The sequence below is a fragment of the Trachemys scripta genome, chromosome 2 (genome assembly GCF_013100865.1).
Source record: "Trachemys scripta elegans isolate TJP31775 chromosome 2, CAS_Tse_1.0, whole genome shotgun sequence".
Classification (NCBI taxonomy): Eukaryota; Metazoa; Chordata; order Testudines; family Emydidae; genus Trachemys; species Trachemys scripta.
In genome coordinates, this window is record NC_048299.1 from 91,365,897 (window position 1) to 91,392,678 (window position 26,782).

General features: G+C 38.8%; 1 protein-coding gene across 4 annotated transcripts in view; it reads right to left on the bottom strand.

Annotated features, from left to right (window-relative positions):
- GLI3 (GLI family zinc finger 3) overlaps positions 1-26,782 on the bottom strand; it is a 258,797-nt gene that overhangs the window by 65,625 nt on the left and 166,390 nt on the right. For all 4 annotated transcript variants that reach the window (XM_034761252.1, XM_034761254.1, XM_034761251.1 and 1 more), the window contains 3 exons: positions 17,301-17,506; positions 11,800-11,946; positions 3,038-3,239 (listed from right to left, as the gene is read on the bottom strand). In XM_034761252.1, the coding sequence (XP_034617143.1) occupies positions 3,038-3,239; positions 11,800-11,946; positions 17,301-17,506 (555 nt within the window). The remainder of the gene's footprint in view (positions 1-3,037; positions 3,240-11,799; positions 11,947-17,300; positions 17,507-26,782) is intronic.

A 26,782-nucleotide genomic window follows, 5' to 3' on the forward strand; every position in this document is an offset into this window, starting at 1 on the left:
CAGGGTCCGGAGGCAAGGGGGCTGCCCGAAGCCCGAGCGCTACCGGCTTCACGGTTTGCCAGGCAGCCTCCAGACTCTGCGCCCCCGGCTGGGCACTTCCCCTCCCAGGCTCCAGCTGCACTGGGGAAGCGCCAGCCGGGGGTGCAGGGTCTGGAGGCTGCCCGGCAAACCGTGAAGCCGGTAGCGCTTGGGCAGCCCTTTTCGCGTGGCTGGGAGGGAGGAGGGGGAGTTAGGGCCGGGACTTTGGGGAAGGGGTGGGGAAAGGGCAGAGTTGGGGCGGGGCCAGGGGTGGGAAAGGGATGGGGCCAGGGCCAGTGGAGTGTCCTCTTGTTTTATTTTTTAAGTATGGTAACCCTATTATTGCAACTTTGAACTACATCTACAGGACTACTGAACTACTGCAATCCTGAACTATGAAATGTACTTACTGCAACTCACTGTGACTTTAGATAATCTAGTCATCACAAATCAGACACATGTTGCTGTGTATTTAGGTTTAACTATTTTGTAGACACATTCAGATAAGAAAAGTTAAGGGGAGTTATCGATTGTTTAAAACATGGTTTTGAAAGTGTTAAACAAACAATTAAGATGCAATGTCAGAAAAAGATCTCAAAATGTTCTGGGTAACCCTTTAAAGGATCTCAAGATCTGTTCCCTCTCCTTTTCTTCGTTTCCAGTGGAAAGGGTGTAAGAATATGTTTCCCACTTCTGACATTGAACATTTATAGTCTTATCAAAAAAGAAAATGATTAAATGGTGTGAAATTTTCCATTACACATGCTCAGAAAATATGAACACAAAATTCTGAAAACCTTAAAAGTACATAGCCTCAATCTTGCAAACCTTATTCTCTTCAGTACTGTTAACTCACATGAATAGACCTATTGGGCCAAATCCTTAGGACTTTACTCAGTTTTTGATCAGCACTTATTCAAATTTCTCAGCTGCCTGGAACAAAACTACTCATGTGAATAAGCACTTGCGGGAGTGCCTTTTGTGTTTGCGATCCTATACGTCAAAAACAGTGGAACCAAATATTTTCAATCTTGGGGATAATATTTACCACAAGAAAGAGACTAACTATTCCAAGTTTCTGCATAGAATTTCTTCCCCAAAGTTATATACAATGGAGAAGGAGGTTCATAAGAACCTAAGAATGACCAAACTGGGTCAGACCAAAGGTTCATCTAGCCCAGAATCCTGTCTTCTGACAGTGGCCAATGCCAGATGCTTCAGAGGGAATGAACAGTACAGGGCAGTTACTAGGTGATTCATTCCCTGCTGTCCAGTCCCAGCTTCTGGTTCATACTGGAAGTGTCATTTCCTCCTAAAAACAGTGGGAATAGTATGCCTCTATAGTACATATATTTAACAGATGTGGCCAAAAATCACTGCCAGCTACTGATAAAAGTCATATTCCACAGTTACAGTACTTGGAAATTGGAACTATGCTTCGATGGATTGCCGAGTTGTATTTCAGAATTATGACATCATACCTGTAAAACACTATATAACTATTCAAGTACAGCAGAGCTTTGAAATATGACTATTTAAAAAGAGGTGTTAAAAACAACAGCACTTTTGCTTATATTAAGTATTTACAGTACTGTCACTTTAAATGTCTGCCAGAGTCATGTTTTCTAAACACCACTTGCACTCACCATCTTCTCCAGCTGCGTAAAGTCCCATGGCCAGTTTTTGAAGTTTTAAGTGTGTCTTTCTTATTGGAAAAGCAGGTTTGCACGTTGCCAAAAACTGACCTTTTAACTCTCAAGAAATTGCTATGGGGACTTGCTCTTTTCCCCAGCTGCAAATTGAAGGTGGAGGCTGCTTTTAAGCCAGGAATCAGAAAAAGTCTTTGTTCGAGTGCCATAAATGCAAAATCAATATTTTCTGAGACTTTTGAGATTTTTTTGGAATGCTGAAGGAACTTTTTCAGTTAAAATTTAGCAACGTCACAAACACTTCAAGGTCCCTGCTTTTGTTTCTTCTTTGTTCTGCCTTCCCCCTTCATTACTGACACTTTTTTTAGTTCCTTGATCTCCTTTTATTTTGTCCGCTTTTGCTCTCTTGTTTTTTCTCCTTCTGTCCGGTTTGCTTCCTTGTCCCCCTTCCTCTTCCCCTGCAAATTCTCTCCACCTCTCCGCTCTACTCTTCTTCTCTCAATCCCCTGGTTCCACCATTCTACTCTTGCTGATTTGTTGCATGTACAAATGAAGCAGCAAAGTGGAATTCACAAGCTCTATTGTGAGTAGCTCCTCTATTTTGTCCCATGTGCAAATAGTGAAGGAAAATATAATTGACCAGGGAATAGAACGGAGGTTCCTTGTTGTGCCTGGATAGAGACATTATTTGCCATACTCTTGCAAGTGTGTTGGGAGCTGCTTACCTTATTTTAAGGTATGGTATCCTTTTATCTGGAAACAGACTACTAACCATAAGAAATATTTCTTAGGTGAAAAGGAAGATACATGTCATCTAGCCTTAGAGAGACTTACCTTTAAATACACACAGTAGGAAAGCTATCAGACAAATATCTAGGGGTTTAATGATAGTATCTGAAAGCACTTGAGCTTCCCATTTTTGATCACAGTACCATTGGGACACTTTGCTGTCTGTTGTGTTTATGGGCAGGATTTTCAAAATCATTGAAATGACTCAGGTGCACAAGTGCCAATCCCATCCTATGTCTTTATATCTGAATATTAACCTCTCTCTCTGTGTATATTTATACACCATTATTGCCCTTTAGATTGAAAGTTACCTCTAGTGAATAATAAAATGTCTCAAAGTTCTCTATTAATTACTTTTCCAAGCAAGAAAAATATTTGGTGCTATAAATTTAGCTCCAGTCAAAAAGATAGATGGTATAGACACACAAAAATATACATATATATAGACATATAAAGAGAAACACATGTGTGTGTGTATATTTGCAGCCATGCAAGTTTATGGTGTAAGAGATATAATACAGCATCATACACACCAAAAATGCTGTAACAAACAATTAAGCAATACTTTGCAGAATTTTTACCTTATTGCACTTGCAGATAAATGGCCATAGGAACCACTAGCGGAAGAACTGCTACGGGAATTATTGAGAATTGTGACCAAGGAGTTTGGAGATGTCCGTATCATGGTCTGAAGGTCAAAGCTATGATCAGACAGGGGCGATATGGACAGCGTACGCTTTCGGCTTGGTCTAGTTGACAGCCTTGGACTCGGAAACCTGGCACCTGTTATGTAAACAAAAATAATTATCTACCAAAGTACTCTTCCCCGTTTATTTATGACTCCTGGCGATGGGTATAAAGAGTCACAACATGCTGTTACAAGCCCACTCTTTCCACTTGTGATCTACTGGCTACAATTGAGGAAAATTAGGAAGAAAAATTTATCTTCCTGTGGCTTACCTCAGGGGAGCTCTGTTTATTAATGTGCAAGCAAAATGATAAATTGCTAAACAAAAGGAAAAGACTTTTATATGTTATCCCTCTCATTTCTGGTGATTTATGAATCTGATGGCTGCTTAGACATTCACATCATTAATTCAAGCCCAAGCGATGAGACAGTGGCTCACATCGGCGCTCCCTGAAACCCCTGCCACTTCAATGCAAAGAGCCAAAAATAAACTTTTAAAATACAAAATAGAGATTAAAATGCAGCTTTCCCTTTGTTGATCATAATTCCGCCTGGCCAATGCTAGCTGCAAAAATAAAAAGGATGAATAAAATAATGCCATAAAACAATGCTCTATCAACAGAAGTTATCAATTCGACATTCACAGCATTAGGCTAAGAGACATTAGGATTTTATTTCAATTTTTTCAAGTATCTAAGGAGATTTGTGGAGGAGGGTGTATCCATTTTTTTAAAACTACAGTTTAAGCTTCTCAGAGCAGGGCATGGGATGCAATACCACATCTTCCATTAAAATGAACAGAACATGAATGGCTAAATTCTCTGTGGCTTTGAAAACTTTCACTATTGGGTCTGTACTCTTCCTGACCTGTAACCACAATTCTATCAATGCTAATGGGAGATATCACCTTCAACTTCATCTTAATATTGATTCATCTAATCCTCCATTTCATTGTAATCAAAGTTCTAGAACCAAATTATGTGTATTGAAAATAATACCACCTGTACTTCTTATTTCAATCAAATAAACTGGCAATATTGGAGCGTGCCATGTAATTTTGATGTCCAGGGCCACACACTCTTGGTTCAAGTCCTATTTTTCTAATTGGATGGTTTGCAGCTCTATGTAACTTCTCAACAATTTAAGAGTAGGTGACAGGTTTCTGTTATCTTTTCTTCATACTTCCCACTACTTGGTGCTCTAGACCAGTGGTTCTCAAAGCCGGTCCGCCGCTTGTTCAGGGAAAGCCCCTGACGGGCTGGGCCGGTTTGTTTACCTGCCGCATCCGCAGGTTTGTACCTCGGCTCGCGCCACTTCCCGCAGCCCCCATTGGCCTGGAGTGGAGAACCGCGGCCAGTGGGAGCCGCGATCACTGAACCTGCGGATGCGGCAGGTAAACAAACCGGCCCGGCCCGCCAGGGGCTTTCCCTGAACAAGCGGCGGACCGGCTTTGAGAACCACTGCTCTAGACCTCAATTCAGCAAGATACTTAAGCATCTGTGTAAGTTTAAATAAGTGAGTAGTCCATTGACTCAAACAGGACTATCCATATGATTAAAGTTAAGCAAATACTCAAATACATAACTGATTCAGGGCCTTCGTTACTGTTAAAGACAGCTGATGTAGAGATCTGCTCTTTTCCCAAATTTCCTGATGTTCTTTGTTTACACATTTCATGGATACGTTCAACTATATGCTTGCTAATTTTACTGTTAAATATAGTAAGACTGCCATTTTCATTTTAGGCTCTCTCACTTTGCTTTTCTCCTGCTGGAGATTTTATTTTGAGGTAAGCTGACTTTGTATTTCATCCATTTCTAGGGTATGCTTGCAATCCAGATGTATTCTTTGACTATGATTTGTTGTTTTTTTCATACATTATTTCAACTCTCAGTTCCACTTACTAAACATCTCCAGAATTCATGATTACTTAACAAATGTTGCGGCTAAAACTACGGTGGTTCTTTCCTGTCTCAATTCTTCCTATAGCTTTCCAATTAATCTTCTTACCACTACTCTAACGTGCAAGTGGCACAGAATCACAGAGCTTTTCTTAATTTTCATTGCTTGCAATTTTCTCACTTGACTCTTCTCCTTAGACATCTGTATTGGTTGCCCCTTTTTGTGTGTGTTCAGCCAACATTCAAAATCTGGCATTTAAAGCCATTGTTTTATGGTTGATATAATTCTGTGATCTGATCTCTGTTTATACTCCCCCTCATAAACTGGGCTTAATTTGGAACACTCTTTGACCTTGGCTGCTCTGCTAAGACTGACAACAAGGGTATGAATTGTCTTTGGGATCTGGGATCAGGGTTTGGGTTCCCCCATCTTTATTCCTCCAGTTTCTCACTGGATATTCATGCTGCTGAATTATCATTTAAAACTTAAACTTGAAGATTTTATTTTTTCCCTCGAGCTACTTCAAGCTATTTTACTCAATCTGTTTTCTCTCTCTTTTTATGAGCTTGTTATTGTACTGTGTGTACGTCTACTACTTTATTAAGTGCAGTGCCTTGATACTTCTAAAGCCTGATATGTTTTATCTCCATGAAAGTACAAACATTGATTAGTGGCTATAAAAAGTTGCTGTGCATTTACTAAGGATATACAAGATCCATGTGATAGTAAAAGAATAACTACATAGTAATATTTTGCATTTATTTAGTAGTTTTCATCTATATCTCTCATGTGGGCCAGATTCTCAGCTGATATAAATTGGTACAGCTACACTGAAGTCAATGGAGTTATGCCAATTTGCATTAGCTAAGGAGCTGGCTCAAAGCACTTTAAAAGTGAGTTATTATTATCTCCATTTTACCAAGTGGATAACTGAAGTACCGTCATCCAGAGTGAAACATCAAATGAGTGGGGCAAACAGGACTCTTTGCACAATCCACTAGACCACAACTGAACAGCTAAATGGTCTGTTATTCACAGCATTGTTATTGTCGTTATTTATAATCCTCCTTGCTATGTTCTACGCCAGCTGACACACACACCCCTTGTAGTCACATGGATAAAAGCATCAATCATTTATTTTCCTCAGACTGATAGGAATGGGATTGATCACAAGACACTGGACATGCTCATGATGAGGGAAGCATAGATCACTTTCTTTGGATAAGCGTGGCATTGTTTCATGTTACAGTTCTGTTTTTAACATGAGAATCCTGGCCGCTGCATAGGGATGTTACTAATAATAATTTAGGAAAGATTTTAAATTCAATTTTTAGGACATAAGTTTAAAAATATTTATTCTGACTGATCAGAATTCCAGATCTGAATGTGTATAGATAGAGGTGACTGCCATTTACTTGATGTAAGTGTCCTCTCCTGGGGAATTTGTTAGAGAATTGCCAAGCACAGACTGACTGTTTCTGATACTGAAATGAGACAATGCTCTGACTGGGAAAAAGGCAAACCACAACTATGTTTATAAATCAAATATCAGCTAGTTATGTTTTCCGCTGCAAATGTATTCCAATGATTTCATTGGAAAATGAAGCGATCATTAAAAATACTATAACATGAACCCTGCTAAATTACATTTCTCATCTGAAGTGAAAGCTTAGACAGCCTGATAAATGATCTACAAACATAGTTGTAGTTTGACTCTTTGCTGATCAGAGCATTGTCTCATTTCAACATCAGAACTTCATTTGGCAGTTCTTTACCCCATTTCCCAGGAGAAGACACTTGCAGCAAATAAGTATCACCCACGTCTGCACTACCGCTCAGAGTTTGAAGAGAAGCATACTCATCCTTAACAAACTGCACAGAGCTACCAAGTATGATTATCCTCATCCTGGTGCCCCAGAGACTTTCAACAAATGCACGACTCCCTCCTTCTCCCTTCCCTCTCTAAAATGAGCCAACCCATTCCTAAGTCATGCTATGGCAGTTTGAAAAGACTCTTTTCCTCAAATGCTCACAAACTCTTTCCCTCGTCCCTCCCAACTGCTATCAGCAGCCAGCCTTCTCTTCAGCACAGAGCCACTCTGAGCTCTGGGCCAGCTCCTCCCTATCCCCTGGCTCTGTTGTAGGCACAAAAGTGTTCTGGCCAGAGACAAAGAGGTGGTTTCCAGCTGGGAAAGGCAGAGCGGAGTGGATTTATAACAGGGAGCCTTGACTCAGCCTTATCATTCAATAGCCCCAGATTTTCTTTTCTCCTTGGGACAGTATGCCATAGTGGTCTCACCTGGATCTAGAAATTAGTCAGACCCCAACTTGCATCTACCTGGGACTTGGCCAATTTCCTAAGGGGTAACAGTTCTACGTGTAAACAGAGAATTCCTGTGTCACATGAGATGATTGTTACGTCCAAATGAGAGCCCCACAGTACTTGGTAATGGAAAAGTAGGACTTGCTTCAAGTGAGGCAGTGACTTTCAAAATAGAAAATCCAATTGAATTAAATGACTGTTTTTCTTGTATTCACCATTGAATTAGGTTTTACATTCCTAAAAGGTTTTAAACATGAGATGATCATTCATTATGTTGCAAAATGTTTAGTATAACAATATTCTGTGTTCGTATATTACTATAAAAAGAAATAGATCACAATTTATAAGCATCTCTGACTGCTAAAATAAACTTTGCAGCTTTGCTCTGGCATATATTTTAAACACAAACACTTCAGCGTTTATTAATTTGAGATGTTTATCTATTCATAGTATTCTTCCAATGAAGGATCGCATTCCATTCTTTTAATAAGATTCTTGGAGACCAAAAATGCAGAGCTGGTGATTCACTAAACTCCATTCACCTTCTGAGCAAGCACTGAAAAACCATCAACTTTGGAGGTGAGTGAAAATAGAAGATAGGCTGTGGCGTTCTACAGAGCAGAAGACAGACTTGTTTAAGAATCTAGTCCTTGTGGAGTAGATATTATACTCAAGGAAATTGTAATAGCAGCTAGTGAAGCTTTGAGACAGGAATGTGTAGGCAAAAATCAAAGTGAGAGTTCTAAGTAAAGACTGATTCCGAGGGTGGAGCTCATTTCTAAAATAGCTGATGTCAATTTCAATCATTATTTTCCAAAATGGAATATGCCTTGTTGCAAATTGGTCCATGAATTCGATTTCTGAATTCAAGTTTTTAGCATCAATTATTATGGAACAATTTTCAGACGTATAATTTTATTCCTTTAAATCACATTTCTTCAAACATGCCAAAGGAACTGGTCTTCTTTGAAGGCTGTGAACATGACAGGTTTGAATTTCTGAAAATAAACTAGAGCTCTGTGAAACTTGGTGGTTTTGGTTCACAGGCATCAGTAGAAGTTTGGTTTTACTTTATGGAAGTACACATCCTGAATTTTGTCTTGGTTTCCAAACCCATAAATCCCTTGATGACACACAGGGGGAAGGAATGGGTCTACTAGCCAAAACTTGTCCCACTGTTTCTTGAAACTCAGCCTATATTCAGTCAAAAGGTCACACCTCAGTAAGTCTTACAGTGTGGGACTGTCAAAAGCACTCAGTGTGGACCTAGCTAGCTCTGCTCCCACTGAAGTCAATGGGAGTTCACCAAAAAGTTCCCACAGAGCAAGGCTTCAGAGCATGTAGGATGTTTCAACCCCTTGCACAAGAACCAAGCATCCTGTCCCCCACCCCAATAAAAATGGCTCTCCAGCACCATAAAGCAGGAAGAAGGCAGGGTGTTACCCATACTCTGTATAAAGCTCTGTGTCCATCTTCTGCATAATGCATATGGTTATTATTTGTATTACAGTAGAGTCTAGAGGCTCTAGAAGGTACACACACACCTTCTCCATATAGTAAATTCAGAACATTCTCTGTTTCTGATCCATTGTTGTATGGAATACATAAGCAGGGGTCTTTCAGTGGGTCAAATCAGCTATTTTCTCAGAATTTGGTCGCAAATAATGAGGGAAATTATCAACTTCTTTTTCATTCTTTTTAACAAAATGGGGCAGGGTGGAATGAGGACTTTTAAAATCATCATAATGCAAATATGGGCATTCTGATCGTTCAAAAAAAGCATCTTAATATTGGCTTCCTGCTAATTGTTTTGTTTCTCTTTTCTAATCTAAAATTCTGACAAAGAAGAAAGGGGTTTTCTTTAGCATGATGAATGATAGGACATTCAGATGCCTACTTAATGACAATTAATTTACTGTATATCCATGCAAGTTAAGATAGTTTTAATTAGTTTTCACAAAGTAAAAGGGTAACTTCATCCTCTCTTTAGATAAAAGAAGCTATTGCCTGACTAAACACATTCTCATCAAATAGAGAAGGTGAGACTAAGTGACCTTCTTAGGATTTGCTCTTATTTTAATTCTCTATTTACTGTTTAAAACAACCCATTTGCATAATACTGCTTCAATTTTTTTGTCTTTAGTACTGAAATAATCCCTAATTGAAAAGTTGCTGCTATAATGAATCGCAAATGTGTGATCTCAACTTTAAAACCAAACACAAAACAAATTAAAGTGCATATATCAAATATCTGTACAGCTGTCCCTATTTGAGATTATGTTTAGGACAATTTTTTTTATGAATGTACAGAGATCATATGCATCAAAGATCAATATCCTTTCCTTTAAGCATATGTGCTGGAACGAGGGGTGCGGCAGCATCCCCTGGCTTGAAGTGGTTCCCATCATATACAGGATTTACAGTTTTGTTCAACGGCTTTCAGCACCTCCACTATACAAATTGTTCCAACACCCCTGCCTTTAAGTAAAAAGAGGTAATTATTTGTGATGCTGAAGCTGTAATTCTATGCATATTATAGCAAGCTCAATCCTCCAGCCTTTACTCCACAAGTCAGTCTTTTGATGTCTCTGGGGTTATTTGTGTAAGTGAAACAAAATGTTTATCCATCTCTTTAGGTTTTTCTAGAATGCCCATCATGGTGGTAGGTAAGTGCTGACCAGGCAAATTACAGTAGGTCAGCATGCCAGTTTGGATTGGGCCCATTATATATCAAGCACTTTGGGATTCAAGGGATTATAGACAGTAGACCAGATCCTCAGCTAGTGTAAATAAGGATAGCTCCATTGACTTCAGTGGAGCTACGACAGTTACACGAGTTGACGATGTGTCCAAGTGTGATTATTATACTTACATGTCTTTAACCATCCATCAACCAGAAAATGAATGTTATAATAAGTTGCTATTAATATGTGTCAAACACATTAATAGCCCTTTATCCCCCCACCCCCAACTCTCTCCCTTCTCTTTCAAAACCCTTTGAAAAACTCCATCTTCTGTGAAGCTTATCAGAAATAATGTCCACACAGCAGATTCTGGTTTTCATAAGCACCTCCGAGTAGGAAATGAGTATGTTTGGAATATTTTAACTACTGTAATTCACCATGCACAGTAATTGAATATAGAATATGTAATTGAAACTGAATTGTTAAAAAATGTGCTCACCTTCTTTACGACTAATAGAATAAAAACGTTTAATTTGCACACTCAATTCCTGTACAATATATCTTGCCTGACTTGCAAAACTTATCAGTCACTTATTTAACATATATTTACATGAATTTCCTTGTAACAGTGACTTTCTTATGTCATCATGCTTTCTACATGTGAGCCTCATAATTCTTACATCCTATGTAGATTCCTTGGGATCAGCAGCCATGGAACATGGTCAATAATGAGATATAGACCTGAAGAAACCACATGCTGGCAAGGAATTAAAAGAGTCACAGGCTAAACCATTGCTCTAATAGCATAGTATGGCTCTGTGCTGCCACATGAGAGGCAACACTGTTTGATTCCTAGCCCCAGTCTCTTACTTCCCAAGTTATGGTGGAGAGGGGGGAATGAGAAGATTCCACAGACAGCGTTAGCAGCTGATGAGTGAAGTGCTTTGCACAACTCAATACTAACAGTAACTCCCTTTGGTTGACTAAAAAGCAGCAGTGAGCAGCTTCAGATGGAGTGCTCTCCACTCAACTTTGCTGAGAGAAATGGAGGCCACGATAAAAAGTCTTGAAGATGGTGCAGCAGGTGGAAGGAGGCACATAGCTTAGATATTTGAGGCAGCATCCTTGGGGATTTGGCCATCCACGTTGCCTGAGCCAGGAACAATCTCAAAGCTTAGTCAGTACTAGAATACATATTTTTTAAACATATCTGCTGCTCTCTCAAGATGTTTTAGACAAATTCTATAAAAGAAGAGTTGTTCACATTGACTGGTTGCTGGGTTTTTTTGAGGGGACAGGGACACAAACTAAGGTTAGGAAAATGGATGTAAATGTTTATTTATGAACAATGAATACTGGTGTCAACAGGAACAAAAATATCAACATTAAAGATAAACATGACTTAATGTTTGCTAGTGTAAGGTAACCTTTTCAAAAGTATTTAGTAATTTAGGAGTCCACTGCAAGTTAGTTTTTACCCACAGCCCTTTATTTTTAGAAGCACTCACATTTCTCTCCCTAGTCTCTTTCAAAGTTTATTATCAGATTCACTTTGCCACCTCTCACTTAAACTACTTTTAGGCCCCAATCCTGAAAAGAGAACCATGCGGGTACAAACTTCTGCATCTGCACAGTGCTCTACTGTTGACAGCGGGGCTTCACGTGAGCATAGGAAATTCACCCATGGGGCTCTCTTTTCAGGATCAGGGCCTTATTTGTCTCACTTTTTCCAGCATGATCACTTACTATCCATGGCGTGAAGGTATTCCATATGAAGGGCGCCAGCTCCTGCAGTAGCAGCTGAAGGAATAATGTCTGCATATGGGCTGCGCTGACCTGCCAATAGAGCCATCTGATGGTAATATTCAGCTGGACTGACTCCAGCGTGTGGAGCTAAGAACACAACATAAAAAAGCACCATTAATGACGTAAGACAAACAAGAGGCAAAATTTTATTACTCCACTGCTTCCCTTTGGCTATTAAACTGGCTTGTTTATTTTTTAAAGCAACGCAACATCTGCAATATGCCTGTGCAGTCAACATACTTCAACCAGTGATACTGCAAAGACATCATTCACAAAATGGCAAGACATAAAATATTCATTTACCAGTGACATTTACCATTCACAGTGACCTCATTTTTTATATTTATTTTTTTAAGTGAATTTAAAAGTGACAGACTGACTGACAGGCCTGGAAACTAATATGTTTTATTTAGTCACATGAAAAGCTAACCACAAACAGCAAAAGCTTCTCTCCCGCGTCAACGTGTCTCAATCTTAACCTGAAACACCTCTTGCAAAGCAGGTCAAGTTCCATGCTCATTCACATCTCTGAATGCCCTGCTGAGAATACTGAAAGGATGTCATCAATGTGGGAATATTTTGTGAAATGCAAAACTGAACTAGGACAAACTAATTTCTTTCAAGCAAATTAGTTGTCAGACAGGAACAATTTATAGGCATTTTTAGCCAAGGCTGGATTCATGTTAATGAGTAAGGCCCTCCCGATCCTACAAACATATACGTGAGTAATGGAACTCATGAGAGTGGTCCCAATGACCTCAATGGGTCTACTCAGGTGTGTAAGGCTCAGTGCCATAGAGGAGAGAGGCTATATATGCCATTACTGTGTTCATGAATCATCCAATCCCCTGCAGATAATCTCCTTTACTCATAAAAAACCCTCTTTTTCTGCAAAAATTATTCATGATCTGTTTTTCCTCCATACAATTTTCAAGCATCACTAAACTCCATGTCATGAACTGAAGTAACATTGGACTAATATTTCATTTCAGTGGCCCTCTGATGCTGCAATTATTAATAGATGGTTTCATGGATTTAGCAAAAGATTAGTCATTAGAATAGATCAGTTCTATTCTTGTTTCTGCCACAGACTTCCTGGGTGAGCTTGGGCAAATCACTCTACCTCTCTGGTCCTTAGCTGCTCCATTTGTAAAGTGGAGATAATCATACTTCCCTAACTGTGCTCATAAGAATGTTGTGCAGCACGGTTCATTATATACATAAAATACTTTGAGATCCTCAGATTTAAGTGCTGTAAAGCAACAGAGTATTTTTCTATTTATACTTGTGATTCAGTGCCATTCTTCCTCCATTTCATTGGCTACGTTCTGAGTGGAAATACAAATTTAACTACTAATCCTGCAAATACTGAATAATTGTATTCACATAGGACTACTAACACGGGTAAAGTGGCTTATTTGCATTAATGTTTGAAGGATCATGTCCTAAATGAAACACCACAAACACAGGATCCAGGTTTATTCTAAAAGGAAAAATGAAATGGCAGAGTTGGGGTGGGAGCTCATACAGGAATAGGATTGACAGAGTATTTCACTATATTATAAAATAAAAGGTGTTCTCTGTTATATCATGAGATCTGACATAAATGAAGAATAAACATTATTTTAAATCAAACTTTAGGAAATGTTAAAGAAAAATAAAAGGACTTTAGACAGTGCAGGAAAGGAAACCGCAAGAGAAGTGAGCTGAGAAGCATTCTTCTTGTTTTCAAACTACAAATTGATTTCTAAAATAAATATAATCCACACCTTGCCACTGTCACTTTCTGTAAAATTACAAGAAAAATATTTGACCACAAATTAAAAAAAAAACCTCACTCATTACACTGAGTCATTGATTTTAAAGTTTTACAGTAGTAGACGACCATGATATCTTTCCAGACACACTTAAAACACTTCCTGAGCTTTCTGACATAAGTGTCTGGGTTAACTAACAATAACATTGGCTGCAAGCTTTAAAATGAAACGCTTCAGAACCTATAAAGGAATATAGTGAGCACATAACTATATTACCAATGTTCCATAAATTGAAAGAATTTTTGGTTTCCTTAAGAAATCTTTCCTTAAGACCCTTTTTAAATACAAGAAATTGGCAAATTAATAATGGCTTGGTTGAAGGGTAATTGAGTTCAGTTATGATGTGCAATTTATTTTTTAAAATATATAAGTATTTTATAAAAGCAAAGCTCAATGTGGGTACTCACATAGGTAAAGTTCCTCATGGGCATATTTGCAAGATTACCCCATTAAGTGGGATTCTAAATCTAGCTCTGCCCTGTGACTGGACCTTTAGAATCTGAGCTGTTCAGGGCAAGGACTGCTGTCCTGATTCTCTTCCCATTTACACCAGCTTTTACACCAGTGTAGCCTCAGTGGAGTTACTCCTGCTTTACATCTGTGTAAATCAGAAAAGAATCACACCCCCTGCATAGTGGGAACTACTGCAATACACAACAATTGGCTCAGTTCTCAGCCCCAGCTCTAGTTCCTTTGTGTTGCTGTGGGAAATCCACGGGTGGACCAAAGCCAGCAGAGCTGGCTCCACACCGCTTGTTTTCCTGGGTGAGTCAATGACATGGTATACAAAGCACTCAGCCAGATCCTCAGCTGCTGTAGCCATTGTCTACAAGTTGCATAATTTAGAGCAGCTTTAAAGCTGCTCTACATTATGCGATGGCCTGTTTGGCCCCTGGCCATCCCAGGATCAATGCAACTGTGGACTGAACCCCCCCAAAATTATTTAATTGACCTAAAGCAATTTAACTGGCATCATGACTTTTAATAAGAACAGCATAATTTTACATGCCTTCAAATGCAAACTGTGTGTGGGAGAATTTATAATCAAGCCACTTATACCTTTAGTGTTGTGTGTGTACACAGGTATACACTTGAACTATTATTTATTATTTGCATTCCAGTAGAGTCCAAAATGTGGTAGGAACTGTCAACAAACAAGGGAGTTTAGGGTCTGATCTGGGTAGATCTGCCTGAATAAGAGCTTTAGAGTTCCATACTTGACTGGCTAACCTAGCTAACTATGAATTCTATGAAACATATTTTACAACCTTTAAACAAACAGTTTTTTTATTGGGATACCTATGAAACTTCAAGCTGGACAACAGAGATGGCCGTATGCTGATTTTTTAATTTCCATGTGCAACTGAGGTGGAATTAAAGTATAAGTGAAATTATGTAGGAATCTCATTTGATAGCAGGTATTAAATTGTTCTTTATATCAATATTTTTAAAAAGCCTGTATATGCATAAATTTTCTTCATAAGTTATATTACCACTTTAACTCTTTCACTTTATAAATATACGCCATCAAAGTGTAATTACAATGCAACTAAAATGCAATGATAATAAAAGCTATAAATCCTTACACAATTCCTTGTGATTTTTCTTTGTCCACTTATATTTCCCAAGGATTTTGCTGTGTGAAAGCTTCCACTTTCATAATTAGGGCTATTTAAGAATTCAGGACTTTTTTTTGGCTCATGGCGGTATGCCTATAAATCAAATTATACTGCATAGTTTACATGCTGTATGTATACCACAATACTCACATACATGCACACACTCTATGGTGGCTATCATCGTGCTATGTAAGTACCTATACATTGAAAATCAAATATATAAATACACATAGAATATGCAGTAGAATGTTTTAGAATCTATCTTTATTAGCCAATCTCTGGTCTTAAGAGGTGACTCTGCTCAAATACATAAACTGAGTACTAACTTTATTTATTATGAAAGTTTATTAAATTTTCTTTTATTTGTTTAGTGCCTACAATATGTTCAATTCTGTACACAGTTTGCAAAAATAAATACAATCACTGCCATAAGAGATTACAATTGGTTCTGTTCTAACCTGTCTAATTTGTAGTTTCTTGAGAGATCACTTAAGACAGATTTTACTGCAGATACAGTGAATGTATGTCTACTTCTCTGCATATGTATGTGTGTATGCCAATATACGTGTACATATATTAATATAAAAATATTTGTGGGAGAAGGGCATGTCAGAGATTGAGAAAGAGAGAGATGTTTCAAAAAGCTATTAAAAAGTTGTATCATACATATTCTACAATAAACATATAGAACTTCTTTGTGGCAAGATAAGGATTTCTGAATAATCACCAAAGTGTTCTTTTAAAATGATTTTGCCAGTCATCATATAACACTGTTTGTTAAAACAAAATGTGTAGAATTAACAATGATTTACACAACAACCAGGCTGTCTATATCACCAGTGGAAATCCCTACATGCATACATACACTTTGATTGACATTAGGTCATTAAAATTTATTCTCATAAAAAGAATACGCACCCATAACTAATGGATTATAGTAAAGGTATAGGCTCTTACAAGTGAGGATTAATTAGTCATCCATTTGAACCGAGTACACTACTCATTTTTCAAATTCTGCTAAAGGCAGTGTGTCTGTTTTGTAAATTTGTGTGAGCACTGGGAAGAGCTTTTCCTTAATTAAAATAGTAGTTTAATTATCTTCACTAAATACTCACTTGTTAATTTGGCCCATTTATAACTCCACTCAGCACAATATAGCAATTTTGAAACATCAAACTACTAATATACTGTTAAAAAACACACTTCTCAGAATCCAGCCCACATGTGATTCTGTTCATTGCTCACTAAGGGAAAATTCAAATTTAAATCAATGGGGGTTTTGACTAAGGACTGAGTAGAGATTGCAGAGCTTGGTCCTTTATAATTTAGCTTACATCCGAATAAACAGGGAGGTAATATCTACATCATACTCAGACCTCAGGGAACATCACTTTCCTTGTATGCTGCCTAAATATGAGTCATTTAAATATGCTGCACCTGATTCTGATCACCAATCACATATCTCATATGAGTGAAATTTCATTCGTCTTATCCTCAGCTAGTGTAAATTGGTGTAGCTCAATTTAAGTTAAATAGAGATATAATGACCCTCATTAGCAAGTGAGTGTGTTGTTAAGATAATAAAACTGCTATTTTAATAAAGGAAAAGACCTTTCCCACACAATATATCTCTTGAACTCGCTGGAGATATGCTGATTTATACGAGCTGATTTGATTTCAGTGCAGGCATTCCTGATTTACACTGGCTTAAGGTAGGTCAGAATCATACCCACAGTCTGTCCCACAAAAAGGAAGATATTAAAGCCATAAACATTGTTACATTTTTAATTTTGAATGAGAACTTCTTCTTTTTTGCTGAAGTTTCAACGTTTGTGAAATGTACAAATGACCAGCAACAGGCTGATGAAGTATTGAAACATTTATGACATAATGAATATGGCTGACAAATCTGCTGAAGCTGCTTTGAACAAGAGAAATGTTGACAAGATTAATATAACTTAAGTTGCCACAATGACAGCAAACAGGAAGCCAGTCTTAAACCCACCGTCTGTAGGGCTGAGTCCACGGGCTGCCGAGATCATGGACAGAGACGGGCTACTGTGCAGTGATCGGATGTAGTCCATGTAAGGGTTAATGTAAGGGTGAGGAGGGCTGAAGGGAGATTCTGATGTTGCAGCCGGATTTCTGTGTGGGGAAATTCTAATGAACGGAAGATCTGAATATGTTGGGCTACTAGATAAGGCAGAAGGCCTGGAATAAAGAGAGAGAGAGAAAAAAGAAAGATTATCTATATAGTCAAGATCACAAACGTGGACAGAAAAAATAACTGTAAGGTAATATTCATTCTATAAAGAACAACTGGGTTGAACATGCAATAACTTCCACTAATTTCCACTGCCCGGAGAGAAAAGAATAGGGAACGAGTTCTTCTCTGACCCAATCCTTAGTAATATTTCTCTCACCCATTTTTAATGTAAGCCGGTTTTCAGTTTACACGTTACATCACTCCATATTTTTTTTCCTTTGGATTTCAGAAGAAAACCAATCTAACTAGCATTAAATATGTACACCACATATCAATTTCTGCTATAATACAAAATGCATGCTGAGATGACTAATAATTTACAACTTCTAAGAAGGGATAACTCAGAGGTTTGAGCATTGGCCTGCTAAACCCAGGGTTGTAAATTCAATCCTTGAGGGGGCCACTTAGGGATCTGGGGCAAAAATCTGTGGGGATTGGTCCTGCTTTGAGCAGGGGGTTGGACTAGATGACTTCCTGAGGTCCCTTCCAACCCTGATATTCTATGATTCTACTGGAAGAAGTTTAAGAAGATCTACCTGCGCCCATTTCCTTGATTTGCCAATTTATCCTTATTGTAAAGTGCATGTTTCTATTTATAAAAAAATACAGATGATCCACAGTTTGTAAACCACTACGAGGTTTGGGCTTTTCTACAACTATTTTTGACAATACACTCATACTCATTTACACGTATGATGCCAAAAACCAGACGGCAACGGAACAAAGGTTCTCCATATGTTTGTTTTTAGCATGGCGCCACAAACTGACCTGATGCCGACAACAAGAATTCAGTAATTAACCACATCGCTGTTATTAAGGAGGAACAGAATTTTTTTCTTAAGCTACATCCACAAAACTGTAACGAACTAAGGCTGAAATGCCACTTCATGGTTGAGGAGGACAAATAACCTGTCCTGAAAACACCCCTTGACATCACACTCTGATAAGACCATGCCCATGCTCTGTGCCGAGTACCTCCTCTCACAGCATCCATGCTCCAAGGCACTGGGAAAAAAAACTTTTTTCATAAGGAAGGGTTGCAGAGCTCACCCTTGCCAACCAGTTCTTTCACGAAAGACAATGATTTAGCCTGTCATATATTTACTGTAGTTGAACAAGCTGACCTGAACTAAATGCCTTTTTGTCCCTGTTTTTCCAATTAATTTAGCGTATATACAGAACAGAGACAAGCAGCAGCTGTGAGACCAATTGGGGCACCTCATTTCTTTGAAGCTGCTGGCTTACACAGAATAATAAAAAAGAGAAAAGTATTTTCGTAACATATACACCGCAGTCAGTGGGGGTTGTTGTTGTCACTTATAAGGCAACAAAATGTAATCTGAGGTAAGAGTCAATTCAGCTCAGATATCAGCTCAGAAACACTAATGTACGAATGGGACAAAGATCAATGTTATTAGTTCTTAACTGGATACCAGACTCCCTGAAAGAAATACACGGGGGTCATAACATTTGGGGAATAAAGATTTTTTTCCTATTTGGTTGTATTTCTCCATTTTTCTTTACTTATATGGCACTTATCTGTTTCTTTCACTGAGAAGGTTATTTTCAAGGTAAACCCCTTTTTGCTTTCCACACCTGAAAATGTCCCTTTGCTGTAACATTTCTGTTACGCCCCTGCATTTTTGTGTGTTAAAAGCAAACTCTGGCAATGGAATAATTTCATTGGGACCCAAGCAAATTATCCACAAATACCTAACCAGTGACCAATTAACCTTTACAGGCGTTTAAAGTGTAGTTATAGTTAGAAAAGCAACCATTACTCAAAGCATCTTTTCTCTGTCTGTTTTTGAGTTATCATTGCTTTACTAATCAAAACAAGATTTTAATGCTGTTTCCACAGTAAAACTCACAATTTATGGAAGAAGAAACTGGTTTCGTGGTTCATTGACAAAAATTGACATGTAAAGTTCATGTCACAGAATCTTTTTAACTGATAATGATGTAAGGGGCAGAAAGAACACTGTGGGACATCAGATCACAGAGTGAGTTTCCCATCCCAGCAGGGTAGAAAATATTGTACTTGGATTGGTTAAATTGAGCAAAGGTAACCTGAAAGTCACTGAGAGCACAAATTTGGAACCTCACAATATCATTCTGCAGTCTTGGTTTTTGGCTATGGTTACAAATCAAGAACTATTAGAAATCCACATTGAATGTCACAAAGCAAAAGCCTTGATGTTATCTGGTGAATATTGATCAGTAAACTGTTCAATGGATTTTATCAATAGGCTAAAAGTCTATGTTATTCTCAATCATTTGTTCTCCAACTGGTCAACAGCCAAGTAGGGCAGCAGCAAGAACAGGGTTAAAAGCCAGACAAGCCAGCCCACCTCCCCCCTTCCAGATCAAATGGGAGCCATTCAAGGACACTTCATCCAGAAAGCCCTCCCTCACAGGGCCCAGCAAGCTTCTGAGAAGACTATGAAAGGCCTTAGGTCCCTGGAAAACACTAATCTCCAACAGGCCAGGAGGAGCAGCATGTACAGGGCAGCATATGGGAGTGTCATCAGACTCAATATTAAACTTTTCAACTCCAGACTAATGTTTTCTGATTTCTCCCCAACATCTGAGTGTAACATGCTATCATCCTCCTCTAATCACCTCAGCTACCTTGTTTCACTCTCTTCCCCTCACTATTTTTATAAAAACAAAACAAAACAAAAACCAGACAACAAAAACAGATCAAAGGTTACATAGCCAAACAAGAGCAAATATTTGTCCTTCCCTTTCTCACACCCTTACTATTAGCTGCTTCTTCCTAATATTGGGTCTAATTTTAGATTGTAAGTATTTTTGGGTAGGAACTGTGTTTTATGGGTCAACAAAGCACCTAGCACACTTTGAGCACTGTGTAAATAATGGACAAAGAATAAAGCAGCATGGACTTGGGAGATCTTCATAGCATAATTCAGTGACAATCCAACTACAAAAAATGATGGCAGCCCACTGGACATTGGCATGGCACATGACAGATCTTCACATACCCTGACAGATAATGAATTTATGTAGCTGGTTCTATTTTGGGTCCGAGCCTGCTCTGACTGAATGCAATTGCAACACTTTTGTTGATTTCAATAGGAGCGGGATCACTTTCTTCAGCAATAACTGCTTGGAACGTCACGCCTGATTTTGTAAATTTTGTATCATAATCATCCTTGCCCTCACAGAAGCGAAAATCTCTATATCCTGTGGGCGAGTGGAGCTCTTTCTATGTTACCTGCTGTATAATAAGAGGCTTGCAGAGGGAGCAGGCATCTGGTTCTCCATCTCCACGGAGATCCGACGTTTTGAAGGAAATCTGCATAAACCCAGTGTTACAATCTATCTAATCTACCCATATGTTTTCCTGTAGTATTCATCACCATAGTAGCTAAGTCCCTAGCCCAGGAAAGCTCTTAAGTGTGTGCTTAACTTTAAGCACCTCAGTAACCCCATCCCTCTTCAGCAAGCAGCTAAACAGGTGCTTAAAGTAACTTCAAAGGGAGGTAAGCACATGCAAGTGTTTTGCTGAATCGGGGCCTCAGTGTTGCTGTATCTACTCCCAGAGGCCCTGGCAACACTATACCTATTGTACTCTGAATAGTTCTTTGGAGACAGAGATGTTTCCAGCTTTCAGTAAAAGAGACCATGGGGCTGTGTTTACTGCTTCTATTTTTCATAATGGTATATTCAGCTGATTCTCATTAAATCACTCTGTGAGCCAGATAACACCCACCTCCCCACGGGAAAATCTACAGGTGGAGGCTATGGGAGAAGAAAGCATGGAAGAGCAGGGTTGTTCCTCTTCAGGGATGATTTGTAGGGTGGCCCCAACACCTGAAGGGTTTCTAGGGAACTGCTGGAGACATAACCACCCTGATAAAACCTTCACAGTGGCTCTGTTCACCCAGTGGTCCTCCTCCTGCCTTGCCTTCCGAACGCCTTCTTATCTCCATTGCCCCACCAGAGGAGTGCTTAAGGGAACAGCTGATTGCCCTTTTCCAGGCAATGTCTTCAGGGCTGAAAGGGGACAAGTTGCGCACACACACACACACACATGTCAAGACCACCCCACCCATATAATGCAAGGCTGTAAACCGCCCACTGTCAGTCTACCAAGTCTCTGCCTCTCCCCCTGTGCAGATACCAACTCTGTAAACAACTCTGCACAGGACGCGAGGAGGGTGTCAAACAAGCAGCTGATCCATCTTCTGTGCAGGAGGGGTACAATCAGCATGTGGGGAGCTTGGGGTTTGAAGCTCGACCAGTAAACATATCTTTCCCATTCGTCATGACTTTTTCTGGATGATTTAATAAAGACGTCAACCTTTTTAAACAAGGTACACAGCAATACTTGTTCAGCACTCGCCATTAAGCTATGCAGCACTGCAGATACCGCGGTGTTTAATGTTCACTGTTGTTCAATGTTCACTTTTTATGACCAGTAGGTAAGACATTTGATTTGACAGTTACCTATCACGGGAAATGGAGTGACATTTTGCTTTGCTGTTTACAACTGCAACCACAGAAATCCTCATCAAACCAAAGACCGTTGACATCTTTTACTAACTTACTGTTTAGCTTTTTAAAAACAAAAACTGAGTGCATTCAAAATTCTTTCTGGAAGAGAAGGAAAATTAAAAGCCAGCACATTACAATGGGTAGGAGCTATTAAAAGATGTGACCAAACTGTGTTTTTTTAACTGAATACAGAGGGAGCAGCCAGGAAACCCGTAAAACAAACATTGAAATATATAGGTAACACTCTTATAGTCAACTACAAACAATAAAATACACCAAAATTATAAATATAAGTGTTGGAATTCTATTGCACTTTCCTTGTAACACTGAAGAAACATTTCCTCACTTTGTTTCTGCAGTTGTTTTTTTCTCTTTACTCGGGAAGCAACTATAGGGCTTTTGTATCTGGCACAAGAGTGAACTATTTATACCTATTCCAAGATGTGGTGCCCTATTCACAGGTTGTTGTACCCGATACAATCTCAGTGGGGCTGCCATGGTTCTTCTATTGACACTAAATAGTGGCTACGTCTTCAGGGCTTTCCAAAGAGTTTCAGTTTTATTGGAAACTGTTACTAAGTTCATTTGCAGCATTGATAGGAAGGTTATAAGTCAGGGGACTGACAGCATTAGAGACCCTTTATGCCTCTAGATCAGCTGTTCTCAAACTCTGGGGTGGGCCTCCCATGGGAGGTGTGGAAATGTGTCAAGGGAGGTGCAAGCTGCGTGCTTTTTGGGGGGTGGGATGAAGAGCTCTGGCTGTCAGTCATGGGTGGCTGGGGCTGGTGCAGAAGGTGGTTGGAGCTCTTGCACACCCAGAAGTTGGGGATAAAGGGGACAACTGGAAAAAAATTGACAAAATATTCTAGCTGTTCTTTGAACCTACTATCGAGCTAGTCACAATATTTTTAGAATTCAGCAAGGAAACAGAAAAAATGCCATATTTTTTTCACCCACTAATGCCCCCCTGCTTTTTCCCACCTTCACATACTGCTTTAGCATTCAGCCACGTATCCCAGGATGGGAGATAAGCAGGGGATCTCCCCCAAATTCCATCCAATAATCTATTCTTAAATTTAGGCTGAGATTGGGTATTCTTAAACTTCTGTGGCTGTCACAAGAACAGGAGAATGGGGAGCTAAGGTGGCTTTAAGCTAGGGTGACCAGACAGCAAGTGTGAAAAATCGGGACGGGGGTGGGGAGTAATAGGAGCCTATATAAGAAAAAGACCCCCAAATCAGGACTGTCCCTATAAAATAAGGACATCTGGTCACCCTACTTTAAGCCAATTTTGTGCTTTCCTAATTCTGAGTCCTGGGACTACGCTAAATTGTGCAGGGATGTAGTGCAGTACACTCTGTCCCTGCATACCTCTCTGTCTCCACCTATTATGCTGGGAACAGAGCTGGGATAGTTGTTCCGCCAGCCTCACTCCAATCGTAGAACGCTGCTAACATGGCAGTATTCTCTAGGGGCTATTTGAGCTTTTTGTACCAGCATAAAGAAAATCTGGACCAAAGGTGGTGGGGTTTTTTTATTTATGCCTTAATAAGTAGTTTTGAAATCGATATAAAACTGTGGGCTTTAGGGTTGTTTTTCTTTTTTGTACTGCTTATCTTTTTAAAAACTGTATGACAATTCAAACATTTCCTTATTTTTAAAGGAAACAATCTGATTCTAGACTGGAAACTTTCATGCCAAGTTTTATCCTAAGTTTTTAAAATGACCCTTTTATTAGTGCATTGAAAAATAAAAGGTAATCTTGAAAACAGTAAGCAATCTTTAACTACGGCATCTTAAACATGACATTGTGCTAAGGCTTCAGATAGAACAATAATCTATCTTAGAGAACAAAGCTTGTCAACCAACTGGAATGAAATATTATAACATAGCCTAATTTATTATTGCCTTTTCATACTTCTTGTTATATTACTAAAATGTCAAAGTTCAAATCCTGATATTTAATCATTTTCCAGTACGTCATTCACGGCAAGAGCTAATATCTATGCCATGCTGTTCCTCTGATATCCATTCAGTTCTGTATTGTTTGGAGAATTGAAAACATAAATATGCCTATGGGTTTGTTTGGAGGTCTTTTTGTGAGTAATCTTTAGAAGACTGTCAGCAAAACAATAAAGTTTTTATTTCTATTTGATCTTAGAATTTGAACAACAAAAAATCGTCCTTGTTATTTCAGACAAATGCAGTCCTATTCTGACGCATGACTGAATGAATAGGTTTGGTCATATATCCCTTGTTAAATGACTAAGTTTGCTTAATACAATATCTATATAAGCCAATTAACCCCTTGGCACCAGTTGTCAACGATATGCCTATTGCCAATGAAAGAGTATTTTATACCAAGAAATTCTGTTCCCTGGAAATCTGGGGCCTGATCCTGCAAACATTTACTAGTGAGCACTGTGCTAACAATTCTAAGTAGTCCAAATGATCCCAACGTTATTACTCAAAGTGATAAGCCCCACACTCAGTAGTTGGTACTTGCAATATTGGGCTCAGGGTACTAATTATGTCCCCAGAAAACACAAGAATATCATCCACCAGATAAACTATTTGCCAGAAAAAACATTGTTTACTAATTCATAGAAGTACTAAAATAATCACCATATGGTAGCTTTACAAACCCAAAGGAAAAAACAGTTAGATTAGACTAAATGCTTTACCAACATGCATACATACGCTTACACATACACTGCATCTAACTATTTTAGGACGCTACAATAGAGTGTACTACACAACGATTCATACATTATTTATGACAGCAGCATTGATTAGGAAAAAGAGGTTTTGCACTTTGGTGAGAGTCTTATGTGCATGTGTGGGTCCATTTTTAACTGACCATTATTTCTCGAGGACTGTATTTGCTATGGTAGTGCCCAAGCCTACCTCTATTGAAGTTGATTGCAAAACTTCCACTGTCTTCAAAGTAAAGTAATTATGGGTGAGAGAGTCAACAGCACTGCACTTTGGGCCAAACGCTCAAAGATATTAAGGCACCTACACTCTCCATGGACTTTGAACATCTAAGTCTTAGGGCTTGTCTTCACTACCGAGGTAAGTCAACCTAAGTTACACTACTCCAGCTATGTGAATAACGTAGCTGGAGTCACGTAGCTTAGGTTGACTTACACAGGTGTCTTCACTGCGCTGCGTCAATGGGAGACGCTCTCCAGTTGACTTCCCTTACTCTTCTTGGAGAGCTGGAGTTCCGGGGTCGACCAGAGAGTGCTCTGCCATCGATTTAGCAGGCTTTCACTAGACCCGATAAATTGACACTCGCTGCATCGATTGCAGCAGCGTTGATCTCCCCTGTAGTAAAGACAAGCCCCTAGTGTGAGCCTAATTCTTCTCCCACTGGAGTCAATAGTAGAACTCCCATTGACTTCAATGGAACTAGAATTAATACTGAGTGCTTTTAAAAATCCCACCCCGTAACTCTCACTCCTTCTTCTTTAAACATCTAGTTAAATTTGCAAACAATAATAAACACAAAGACATGTACTTAACTGATGGGGTAAGATTTATGAAAATAACTTTTCATATTTCTGGATCCTCATCAATCATATTTAATAAAGGATAGTCATGCATTCCTCTAAACTAAGCTTTGCTACTTTTTAGTTTTCACCACTCAGTGCTTCAGATATGAAGGATTGCATTTTGGGAGTCAGGCCAACTAAGCAAAATACCAAGCAAACTTAAAAATTTAAATGATTTGTAAAAAAGCACTTTGTACATTTGTAACACCTTTCATCTAAAATCTCAGCATGAAGTGTAGTGATTTGCTTGAGATAAGATGATAATTTATTAGCAGCAGTGAGAACAGAACCTTGATTTCCTAGTGTCCAGATCCCTGTGTTAACAACTAATCAACAGTGTGCCTGCCTTGCCTCCAAAACGAATGCCGAAACTATAGCTAGTGTAGTGAAACAATTAAATCTGTACAGAGATTAATATTAATATCAGATTACAGTATGATTAGCCACAAGACACTATGGAGCCTACAATTCAGTAATAGTATGTCAGTTAAGAGAGTTATCATACAGCAGATGTATGTATATATGCATAATTAATGAGCCCAGGGCATACACTGTTTACACATAAATGGTCAGGATGAATGACTTAGTGGATAGGGAAATGGATCAGGTCTACAGAGATATCAGCTCTGTTCCTAGCTCTGTCAATGATCTGCTGTGTGACCTTGGGTGTATCATGTCATGTCCTTGTGCCTCAGTTTCCCCACCTGTTACTTTTTTTTATAACTGCTTTGAGAGCTATGTATGAAAAGTGCTACTCAAGAGCTAATACATATTATATTATTATTACTAGATTGTTATTTTGGGCCAAGAACTGTGTATGGTAAGTGCCTTGTATATCCTGGGCACAATTGGAATGCAACTACTACATAAAATAATATTAAAAAATAAAAACCTTACTTTGAGTCAGAGCAAGATTATTTTGGTTCATATTGTTTTGTTTTAATCCATTAATGGCTTTAGGAGAAAAGTTCTTTAAGGGAACCAAAGGACTTTTTTTTTCGGTCTCAAAAAGGTAAAATGCACAGTGAAAGCGAAGATAGTATGAGGATACCTATAAGAGACTTCAGTGTGTGGTTGGAAATCTTACTGCAGCAGCCCTCTTAGGTGAGCACCTGCAGCAAAGGCATAATATATGGCTTCCCT